A 12,541-nucleotide genomic window follows, 5' to 3' on the forward strand; every position below is an offset into this window, starting at 1 on the left:
ATTAGGTTGTGGTGATAGTTGCACAACTTTGTAAGTTTACTAAAAAGCCATTGAATTGTGTACTTAAAATGAATGAATTTATGGTACGTAAATTATATCTCAATAAGGTTGTTAAAAAATCTTAAGCCCCCCCCCCAAAAAAAATCTTAAGCCCATGGGGCACCTGGGTGGTTCAGTGGGTTAAGCCTCTGCCTTGGGCTCAGGTCTTGAACCCAGGGTCCTGGGATTCAGGCCCCCATCAGGCTCTCTACTCAGCAGGGAGCCTGCTTCCCCCTCTCTCTCTGCTTGCCTCTCTGCTTACTTGTGATCTCTGTCTGTCAAATAAATAAAATCTTTAAAAAAAAAATCTTAAGCCCAGAAATTGACCAGTAAATAAAATCTTAACTAATATACTAATATTTCTTTCATGTTGGGAAATATAGCTGATTTTTAATCATGAAATACATTCCTTTTTTATTTTTTATTTTTATTTTTTTTTAAGATTTTTTATTTTTATTTATTTGAGAGAGAGAGACAGTGAGAGAGAGCATGAGCGAGGAGAAGGTCAGAGGGAGAAGCAGACTCCCCATGGAGCTGGGAGCCTGATGTGGGACTCGATCCTAGGACTCCAGGATCACGCCCTGAGCCGGAGGCAGTCGTTTAACCAACTGCGCCACCCAGGCGTCCCAATCATGAAATACATTCCTATCTAGAAGTCAATGTAGTCATAAATCAAGCATATTTCTTTTTTTTTTTTTTAAGATTTTATTTATTTGACAGACAGTGATCACAAGTAGACAGAGAGACAGGCAGAGAGGGGGGGGGGAAGCAGGCTCCCTGCTGAGGAGAGAGCCCGACATGGGGCTCAATCCCAGGACCCTGAGATCATGACCTGAGCCGAAGGCAGATGCTTAACCCTCTGAGTCACCCAGGTGCCCCATAAATCAAGTATATTTCTTTTTTTTTTTTTAAGATTTTTTTTTTTCCTAAAGATTATTTATTTATTTGACAGACAGAGATCACAAGTAGGCTGAGAGGCAGGCAGAGAGAGAGAGGAGGAAGCAGGCTCCCTGTTGAGCAGAGAACCCGATGCGGGGCTCGATCCCAGGACCTTGGGATCATGACCGGAGCCGAAGGCAGTGGCTTTAACCCACTGAGCCACCCCGGTGCCCCTCAAGTATATTTCTTGACAAAGGATAGTAAAACTCAGTGAATTTGTAGGATCATTAGACTCTTTTCTGGAGTTCTTAATTAATAACTTGACAGTACATCACCATGGCACGGTGATGTGATCTGTGTGATACAATTAGTAGACCTTATCACCAATAACAGTTAAGTTAAATTTGCAGACCTGCTAAGGTCACCGTGACCCGAAGATGACTCACAAAGATATAACTGGGTATGCTGGGGATTGGTAGTTTAATTTCAATGTAGGTTTACTTCTTGTGGAAGAAAGTTGGGCTGCATTTCTTACATTCCTTATTTTATTTCATTTAGTTTGTGAAACAATATTTGAGGACAAATGTGCCAAGAGATAAGCCTGAGTCTCTGGGAAACCGTGAAATTAAAGAGCCTTTCCTGATAGCACAAATGTGATCAAAGTTTTTCCTGAATCCATTTGCCAATTGTAAAATTCATGATGTGAAAATCAAAATGCTCTTGGAAACAAAACACCAAAATGCTCTTTGACATTTCAAAAGCACTGCTAAACATTTAACATATAAGCAAAACCACACACAAAACACACACACACACAAAACCACATACAAGCAGGTATGGAATTCCATTGGAAAACAGCTGTAGACAAACCCAGCTGTGAAGCCTTCCAAAGTGAAGAGGACAGGCTTGAAGACCAGGACGCTGAGGCACAGTCAGCTATGGCCCGAGAGCTGGTTGCAGTCACATCAGGATCCTTCTTCTGTCACACCCGGAGGCACTGTGAAATACAGAGTGCTGGGGAGAGTGGGGAGGTGCCTTTGGTGTTGCTTGCGGGTGACACACTTCTGTTGCTTTACCTGTGAATGGGGCAGTTTCTCCCATGAGCTATAGGAACATATCTGCACATGTTCACCAAATAATGATCATAGTAGGATCTTCCTGACTATATACCTGTAAGCCATGAAACCTTTTGGAGAATACACAATGTTTGATAATGACTTTCTACAACAAACTAGTTTCTATTTGTTGATTGAAAGGAGTAGGACATGTTGGTTATCTCACAGTTTATATAATTTATGCTAATAAAATATAATATATATTTTCAGTCTATAGCTTTATGCTTTTTAATTTTACTTTACTCATGGGTAATTGTAAGATATCGGTAATACACTGTATATTCTAAAATTTCACATGAAGACAACTGGCAGCGTATTCTATGATAAAACCAATGCCAGATAGAAGTTTTTCTGACAACTATTTTAAACAATGAAACAACTGCAGGTTAGACCTGGAACTTCATTTCATTTTCACATTCTAGGAATATGAGGCATGGATTTTGGTCAAGCTTTGATTGCTACTTTGGTCTATATTTTGCTTTGTATTTCAACAGAGTAAAAAAGCCATAAAGAATATCCTACAAAAATGCACCTATTTACCAGCCCTTGAGCCATTTCTGTATGACGCCCCTCCCAATATCCTGAAGCACGTGGTTGGACAGTTCAGTAAGGTAAGAAATGCTCTCTTTTCTAGAAGTGGGGAAAGAAAATTTAAATGACTTGTTAACTTTTTTCTGTTGGGTCAATATCTTCTGAAAGATGGGCACAGGCATTTACTTCTTAACTCTCACTGACTCTAGTGACAGGAAGGGTAACAGAGGTTAATAAAATTAACATGAGTTAATAAAATTCACATATAAATGATTCACACTTCCTTCTTCCTCACATTTTCATTACAGCCTCCGTACTGTCTTTTTCAGTGTTTTGGGTAGTAGGTAGTATGTGAACCTATAAACACCTCATAATGCAGATAATTTATATTCATAAGTAATTTAGTAATTATGTGTCTGTTAATCTCACTTACCTGGGCACAGTGCAAAGATCTTATAAAGGAAAATAAAAAAGTTCACTGAACCATTTATGACAGAGTCCATGCACTTTACTGGAGATGCTTTCAGTCATTCGGAGTTTACTGACTTACTTTATGAACAGTTTTTAACAAATATAGCCATCAGATTTCTTAGATCATTGCAGATTAAAAGTAGTAAGGTAGAAAGGTCAAGCTGCTACATGTGGGCTTAGCCAGCAGGATCGACTGTTGATAGCAAAGGCTGAGAAAGAACGACTATATCCCCACAGCCACTGATGGCCAGGGTGGCAACCCTAAGCTATAAGGAGCTGGTTACATTGTGATCAGGAGATTTGATTTAAGAAAATGGGATCTTTGGAAGTAGTATCCCATAATGGTTATGAGCTCAGGCTCTGGAATTAGGGTGCCTGGATTTCCCATTTATCAACTGTAATATCTTTTTTTCTTTTTAGAGATTTTATTTGTTTGACAGACAGAGATCACAAGTAGGCAGAGAGGCAGAGAGAGAGGAGGAAGCAGGCTCCCTGTTGAGCAGAGAGCCCGATGAGGGGCTTGATCCCAGGACCCTAGGATCATGACCCGAGCCAAAGGCAGAGGCTTTAACCTCTGAGCCACCCAGGTGCCTCCTTTTTTTTTTTTTTTAAGATTTTATTTGTCAGAGAGAGAGTGAGTGAGCTCAAGGAGGCGGAGAGGCAGGCAGAGGGAGAAGCAGGCTCCCTACTGATCAAGGAGCCCAATGCAGGACTCAATTCTAAGACCCCGGAATCATGACCTAAGCCAAAGGCAGATGATTAACATACTGAGCCACCCAGGCATCCCTACCAGCTGTAGTATCTTTAGCAAAGTTTTGATGTCTGTAAACCTTAGTATGACTATCAATAAAATGGGGGTAATAAGAATTCCTATTTTATAAGGTCACTGTAAAGATTAAATGGGATATTATTTGTAATAATAATAATATTTGCAATAACAATATTAATTAATAATTAAATATTAATTTAATAATATTGTAATATGTAATAATTTAAAGATTAAATGGGATATTATTAAATGGGATATTATTAGCTTAATCCCAGGCACGTATTAAGCATTCAAACCCCATCTCCCCACTGAAAAACCTAAAATGTTGTTTTTAAGAAATAAAACATAGACGTGGTTAAGGTTAATCTCTTAAAAATTAATAAAAATGAGTGGGGGGCAAATTCATGTGAATAGTTAGGTATAATGCTATATAAAGGAGGTGTTACTATTTGTATACTCTATTTCTATAAACAATGAGCAAAAATTACATATTGTTACAACTTTTAAACTAGGCCCTGCAGTTAATAGGTCTATTTTCAGGTACTCATCTGAAAGATATTACTATCTGCTAATAACCTTCAGTTATCTGTCTTCCATGATCTTCAGCAGCTTGGCTGGCCCCCAAGCACCATAGTCACCGGATAGCAGAAAGTTTTACATGGCTGAGGCTGCCTTGGGATATAGTTCTGGGTATCAACACTTAGGCTGTGTCTCCCCTTCTAGGAAAATAATCAAACCTTTTTTCCCTCTTTGGGTACTAGGTAAGAAATCGAGCAGCCAGTTTGGTCAACTAAAAGGGAGAGGGAGGGAATTGATAAGTGGTTCATCTACAAGTCATCAGCTCTTGAAAATAAGTAGCTGACCTTATTTCTGAAAGCTTTATTTTATGGCCTGATCTTTTATACTACTGAGTGAGGTATTCTAGTTTATTGAACTCACTGTGAAAATACTAACCTGAACTGAGTTCAAAATAAATCACTAGAGTAAACCAGTGGGATTTGTGGATGTTAGACAGCTGAGATAAAATACAGTACCACAGATGATAGACTCTAACAAATGTGCCTTTGTTTTGCTTCAGGCAGAATTTTGTGTTTTCTTTATTTAAGGATACCAGAGCACTAGAAGGAGATGAGAAAGCAAGGCAGTAGGTAAAAAGACATTAGTTTAGTGTGGCTGGTGTCAGAGATAGGAGGTAATTGAAACTCTCCAGGCCAAACAAAGTATTTAGAAAATATGTATCTGTACCTATTTTCACTTTTTAGAAATATATTCTAGTATCTTTTTTTTTTTTTTTAAGAATGAGAATGCAAGTGTGTGTGTGAGCTCAGGGGGGTGGGGAAGGGCAGAGGGAGAGAGAGAATCTTAACCAGGCTCCATGCTGAGAACATGGAGCCCCATGCAGGGCTCTGTCTCACAACCCTGAGATCATGATCTGAGCTGAATCAAGCGTCAGACACTTAACTGAGCCACCCAGGTGCCCCACTAGTGTCATCTTTTATTATCCAGTTGATGTGTATTATCATTCTATTAGCAAGATCCTTTTGCAATTTTAAGTATTTGCTAAATGCCTACATGTACCCAATACTCTGTTAAACACTGGGGGATAGACCAAAAAAAAAAAAAAAGATCTTCTTCGAAGAGCTTTATAATCTAGCTGGAAGACCAGACAAAGCAATTAGAAAGCACTTCAATGTGCTAGATTTCATGATAAACTTTTTTTTTAATTTAAAAAGGAATAAATCAATGCAATCTGAAGTATTCAGAGAGGCCTTCAACAGAGGAACTGCAAGGAAATAAAGCTGGTCTTTGAAGAAAGAGAAAGAATGGAGGGGGAAAGAAAGGGTGTTTCTCTCAGAGAGCATAGTAACAATGACCAAAGAAGGGAGCAGGAATTCCCATAATACAAAACCACCCCTTCTCCAGGACCTTTCTCATCTGATCAGTGATTGTTGTCTTGCATAATTTATTTCTTCATCTCCACTGGCTGTTTCCCCTCAACACAAGAACATCCACTGTCAAATCTAGTGACTTTTTAAAGTTCTCATTGGTTGCTTCTTAAAATCTTCTCTTGGAGAGTGCCTGGGTGGCTTAGATGGTTAAGCATCTGCCTTCAGTTCAAGTCATGATCCCAGGGTCCTGGGATCAAGTCCCACATTGGGCTCCCTGCTCAGCGGGAAGCCTGCTTCCCCTCTCTCTCTGCTCCTCCCCCTGCTTGTGCTCTCTTGCTCTGTCAAATAAATAAATAAAATATTTTTAGAAAAATCTTCTCTTTGATATTTGGATTCCTTACATTTCTGATTTTTCTTGCCTTTTTAACATCTCCTCAATTTCCTTTCCCTGCTTAGTATGTTCTTTCATTTGTTAAACATTTATTGAGCATCTGTTAGGCACCAGGCACTAGAGGAATGAATGAATGTATAATTTCTGTCTCCAATGACATTTATGTGTGACAGACATAGAAGCTGACAGTTAAAACATTATGCAGCAGGTGCACTGACAGTGGTTCCACAGAACGCTGTAAGAGAAGAAAAGTTATCTGCCTCATCCAGGGATACGAGGGTAGGTAGGAATGTCCCAGAGAAAGTTTCTTAAAGGAGAGGATGCCTGAGCTGAATCTTAAAAGATGAGTAAGAGCCAAACAAATGTGGGGAGAAGCATGGAAGGGAAGGGCATTTTGGGAAGAGGAAACAGCATAAGCAAAGGCAAGAAATGGCCCAACATGCACCTGCTGAGCTTACTGAAATGAAATTTAGGATAGAGATTGGTAGGGAAGGAAGCTGGAGAGGTACTTAGGACCCAAGTCACAAAAGGCTCTCTGTGCCTGCTGAAGAATGTTGCTTTTAATTTTGTGGGTAGAGGAGAGGCCCTGAATGGGTGTATGCAAAGGAGGGACACTGCTTTGCTTTTACATATATGAGTGGATCCCCATTACCTTTGCTCATGTTCAAGGCCTTTATTCCATTTCCACAACATAAAAAGCTAATACATTTCTAAAGAGACTACATTTTACTTCTAATCATCAGCAAATTTAGGCTCATTTTGTTATAGATATAGTGCACATATATTCTCCTTTACATTTCCTCAGGTAGATTATTTGTTTTCACCAACTATAATCCCACTTAGAAAAGAAAAGCTGACATTTTTGTGTGCTTGACTTTTCAAGGTACTACCACATGACAGCAAAGCTCGACGACTTTTTGTAACAAGTGGTGGACTTAAAAAGGTTCAAGAGATAAAAGCAGAGCCTGGATCTCTCCTTCAAGAATACATCAACAGTATTAACAACTGTTACCCAGAGGAAATAGTAAGGTAGGAAAAATGGACTTTGAGTAGTTCAAAATTATAATGTAGTTTTTCTGTCTTTAAATCTAGATTTTATATCCACTGTGTCAAAATGTGGCCTTGAAATACTCCAGAAGACCAATGTATACATTTACTTCTCCTGTGATCTCTTTTCCCCCACAAATTTAATAATGTTCAGATGGACACACACCTCTCCAAATCAAGCTGGAATATTGTTTGAGACATATCTATACTAATCCAATACACACTTTACCAAATATGCCTGCATACAGAGTGCAAGTTAAATTAGCAATTTTTATATGACCATGATTTAGAAAGGGCCTGTAGATTCTGATTTTCATAGTTACGTGCATATTATTTTTCAGCCTTATGCTCACATTTATATAAACAGGAGTATTGCAAATAGGAAAGAGATGTTGAGTGGCAAAAAGAAAGTTACTATATTTGAAGACAAAATAATGTTTGTGTTATGCAGGTGGCTCATAATAAAGTAATAGGAAGTTCTTTTCAAAATGTAGATTTTTTTTTTTAAGATTTTATTTATTTATTTGAGAGAGAGAGACAGTGAGAGAGAGCATGAGCGAGGAGAAGGTCAGAGAGCGAAGCAGACTCCCCATGGAGCTGGGAGCCTGATGTGGGACTCGATCCCTGGACTCCAGGATCACGCCCTGAGCCGAAGGCAGTCGTCCAACCAACTGAGCCACCCAGGCGTCCCCAAAATGTAGATTTTTTAATAAGGTTGATTTGCAGAGCATTAAACCTAAGCCTCAGTCCTTATAAGTCTAAAGAAAAACTATACCACTAAACCCAAAATAAATAAAAGCAAATTTACCAAGAAAAGATAGAATGATTTAAACAACTGAGTCTTGAAAAATGCCAGTAAAACATTCAGAATTAAAGGCCATCTTTATCCATATTTGTCTAATAGGTTATTTTATCACTTCCAGTTCCTTTCAATTCAGATGCTAAATTTTATTAGAAATACTTACCTGTATTTGGACTATATAAAGTTTACAGTTGAAAAGGTAGATTTATAAGTTGTTCCAAAGACACCTGAAAGTTTCACCTAGGGGCACCTGTCTGTGTGGCTCAGTGGGTTAAGTGCCTGACTCTTGATTTTTGGCTCAGGTCACAATCTCAGGGTTGTCAGACTGAGTCCCACGTGGGCTGGGTGTGGGCCTGCTTAAAATTCTTTCTCCCTCTTTCTCTGCCCCTCCCCCCACTCACACATGCACACGTGCATGTGCGCTCTCTCTTTTAAAAAGTTTCACCGAAAATAACTAAATTGAATATCAGTTTATTTATTTATTTGACAGACAGAGATCACAAGTAGGCAGAGAGGCAGGCAGAGAGAGAGGAGGAAGCAGGCTCCCTGCTGAGCAGAGAGCCCGATGTGGGGCTCGATCCCAGGACCCTGGGATCATGACCTGAGCCCAAGGCAGAGGCTTTAACCCACTGAGGCACCCAGGCACCCCTGAATATCAGTTTTTACATTTTTATTACAATTAAATACAAAATTCAGTTCTTTAGTCACACTAGTCATATTTCTAATGCTCGATAATCACATGTAGCTAGTGGCTACCACATGAAACAGCACAATTTTTTAAGTTTTTATTTTTCTAAATCTACTTCTTACGATTTATATAAAAATACCTATCTCATATCTGACACATTTATCAGGCCTAGTCTGGTGAGGCCTGTTTTAAAATTTGTGACTAACTCAGAGAAACAGTTGTGACTTCCTCAATGTAAGAGTACTTCAAAGAGACCCACTCTTGAAGGACAGTTTTTTCAAGGGTAGGATGCTCTTAGAGGAGAAACTTTTTTAGGGTAAGTTTTATGTATGTATGCATGTGTCTTTTTAACTATGCCTGCCTATAAATACACTATTGAGAAAATACTGTTCTGTTTTGTTCACCTCCACTTAACAAATTGTAGGAAAAATTAGTGTAATATAAATTGTGAGTTTTTAAGTCAAAATCTGAGAATAAGTAAAGATTATTAACAAGGACAAAGCAAATCATTAGATTTAATCTGGAAAGAAGACCTTAGGAAGTTTGTTTTGAGTGTTTTGGAAAATTTTAAATTATACTTAGATTTTTTTGTTTATTCTAGAATGCCTGAGAAATTTTATTTGGCATACTTTTATGTGCATATAAATTCTTCCCATAAGTATGAAGCATTCCACAGTGCATTAATCAATATATTTAATACTTTTATACTATCTATTTTATAAAATGTTCAATTTATAAATAATACATTTTAGTACTACAGATGCCCCAAATCAATGAAAATGACTAATTTCCTAAGTTTGTATGATGGGATATTTGTAACCATTTATTAAATAGTTCTTTAATGTGAATTATACTTCCAGAAATTTTTGTTTTTATTGATGACCTGATCTGATTGAGATATATAGTGAGAACAACCTGTAAGGCATTCCGAATGCAGTCATTGATTAGTAATGTCTAATTTACTTTAAAAACCTATAAGCTATGATCACTAAAACAACATCAGTCATATGACATAATAAAAACAGTCTCTGTAATAAAATACTGTCACCGGATCCAAGTATCTTGCTTTGAAAAGACCTCTTCCGTGCCACTGCATTAATAGCCCTTCAGTGTTTTGCTCTTTATCTAGCAGGTCTCGTGTGTTGGCATTCTTTTCCTTGCGGGTCTCTAACCCTATGCAGAGAGCATTACTGGAGCATAACTATTCCGAGTGTATGTGAGGTTTCACTGATAGAATTAATTTAGATAAATACTGTGTGTTGAATCTTTTGTGCCTACCATGTTGAATCTTTTCACAAGTTTCTAACAGAAAAATTTTCTCTTTCAGGTATTATTCCCCTGGATATTCAGATACACTTCTGCAGAGAGTGGACAGCTATCAACCACTTACTAACTAAGCGAAGTTCCGTCTTTATTCTCTGATTCACAACGGAGTATTTATGAATGGCAGTTGTTAAAGCTCTTTCTAAATATTTGAACTCAGTACATTCTAGATTTATTCAGTGTGAAATACCTGTGGATAATATTTTCTAAATTTATGTAATACTTTAAGAAATTAGTGGCTTGAATAGATGAAAAACTACTGGTCATTTGCTTAGGATTTGCTCGCAGGGTAAATTTTTAGAAGACACTAAAGGGTGTTAAGGCATTTGTTATTGTTCTATTAAACCCCTCTCTACAGCCCCCAAACACTCACACCTCCAACTACATATAGATGAAACTTTCAGTTATTTTGGCCAGTTCCTCCTAGACATAGACAAGGAAAATTGGCCTTGCAAATTCCTCAGCAGGACGTAGAAGGGAAATAGCCAAAAGAGGAAACTAATGACAGAAGTCCAGAGCACCTGAAGAGATTCTGATGCTCTTTACATCAATGCATTATCCAAACACCGGAATCTACGGATAACCTGCCGGGTTCTCCTAGTAACTTAGGAAGCTCTCCTTGTCATGTCAAATTTTCTAAGCTCTTTTCTCACCTCCCTGAAACTGTTCCTTATCTTTCATGGGGCTGAAGAGAGAGGAAATCAATATTAAGCATTATTCCACTACAGACATGCTTCCCATTTCATTGAAAGGTTTCTGAGTCTAGCCCTGCTCATGAATAAACAAGGAAGCAGGCAAATGAAATGGGTCCTTAGTATTCCTTGTCTTTGCTTCACTTCCCCAAGTTTCAAAAGCCACATTTTCAGGGATTTAAGAAATAATTTAAAAAGAATACAGCTAGACTTAGACTTTGCATGCATTTTCACTTAGAGAGCTGAAAGGGGGTGAGAGGGAGTTTCAGTAAAATTTTAAATAAAAACAACATTCGAATCTTCTTTGCATTTTTTTCTTGTGGTGTACTTCTGACCTTGGGGATTACGTGGTTAGTTGATGTGTCTGTGTGTATGTGTGTGTGTCTTTTGATTTACAAGGACATTCCTTACCAGTGATCTTCCCTGGAGGCCTAGAGAGGAGGTGACTGATAACCAGAGAGCCCCTAGGCCACAGTGCTCCCAACCCGGCCAACTTTCAGGTTTCCTTCTTGGATTCTTTCCCCCCTACCCCCAAAAAGAACCTACCCATCTATTTTTGGTATTTTCTGGATTCATCTCTGTCATCGTTTCCTAACAGTGCCTAACTTCGTCGCATCTTTTTAAATTAAACTTCATCATACCCAAGATCGTCCCATTTCTTTTTGCCTTATATCAGCCTAGGATTACTTGCAATTTGACTTTTTAATACCTTCTGGACCATACTTTATTTCTTTGCAGTAATTTCTTGGATGTATTGCATAAGAAAATAACTTTTATTCTCAGTTGTGTAGCTTTCCATTCTCTTCACGCCAGCCCAACTTCTCTTCCAAATCTTTTAACAATATGAGAAAATAAAGATAGTTTTCATGTTTCTTCCTTAGTACAGTTTTTCTTCTATGGCCATATTGGTGATGACAAAAACTAGTCTATCTGGAATGAAACCTGGCCAGCTCTTTTGGGAATGGTGACTTTCCTATTACGATTTCTTGCCATTGTATGTTGATGTAGTTGAAGTTTTTCACTTCATACATCATTTCATACCTATCAAGTAGTATTAAATTGACAAAGAAATAAAATGTTTAATAGTGTTTAGATGAGTGCTATAATTTTATCATGAAATTTGGAAAATATATGCTATGAAATGTTTTTTAATTTAAAATACTTAAAGCAAAATGAAGCTTGCTTTATTTTTAGAAAAGTCTACTGTGAGACTTTTTAAAAAAAAACTAAAAAAAATTTTCTACTGTGCTAGAACAAAACAGTGTCTCTCATTGATGGTGTTCTCTTTTGATATCACTCCTGGTTTGAGTTTTTGACGATTCTTATTCTCCAGGCAGACCAACCCTGTCTCACTTCTCTCTCTCCCCCTGCAGTTGATATAAAATTCAACTATCATTAGGATATCTCATTTAGCTTATAATAACAGCACTTTATTTTTAGGACTTCAGATCAGGAATAGGATGTTTGAATCTTATTATTGGTTGAAACTTATTATTCATACAGTTCACTTGTTATGAAAACAGGTGCATATCAGTGGTGCTTAAAATCTAGGTTTTAGTCTATTACATAGTAAGAGGTGATAATACTTGTTCAGCTTACTCATAAGATGCTTATGAATTAACCTCCAATGATACAGGTAACAGTTTTGTAAACTGCACCATTCTGTGCAAATTGATCCATGATCTAAGGGAAATCCTGACAGTCAGTAACAGATCACACATTTCAGCCGGCAATTGGGCACACCAGGCCACATCCTTTTAGGTAAGTGGAGTTGATACCAGATGATTATGATAAAGAAAAGCTACATTGTCTGCCCTCATGGAGTTTTCTAATATAAACACATTTGTCCAGACCCAAGGAGTAAAATAGGCATGAGACGCTGGACACAAAACAGGCATATTTCTT

The 12,541-nt window shown here is 37.8% G+C and overlaps 1 protein-coding gene across 2 annotated transcripts in view; it reads left to right on the forward strand.

Annotated features, from left to right (window-relative positions):
- Window positions 1-10,939, forward strand: part of SPAG6 (sperm associated antigen 6) — a 62,551-nt gene extending 51,612 nt beyond the window's left edge. For both annotated transcript variants that reach the window (XM_044228271.1, XM_044228272.1), the window contains 3 exons: window positions 2,528-2,644; window positions 6,968-7,113; window positions 9,949-10,939. In XM_044228271.1, coding sequence (XP_044084206.1) covers window positions 2,528-2,644; window positions 6,968-7,113; window positions 9,949-10,018 — 333 coding nt within the window. In that variant the 3' untranslated portion in view covers window positions 10,019-10,939. The remainder of the gene's footprint in view (window positions 1-2,527; window positions 2,645-6,967; window positions 7,114-9,948) is intronic.
- Window positions 10,940-12,541: the final 1,602 nt, after the last annotated feature.

This window comes from Neovison vison, chromosome 12 (genome assembly GCF_020171115.1).
Source record: "Neovison vison isolate M4711 chromosome 12, ASM_NN_V1, whole genome shotgun sequence".
NCBI classification, from domain to species: Eukaryota; Metazoa; Chordata; class Mammalia; order Carnivora; family Mustelidae; genus Neogale; species Neogale vison.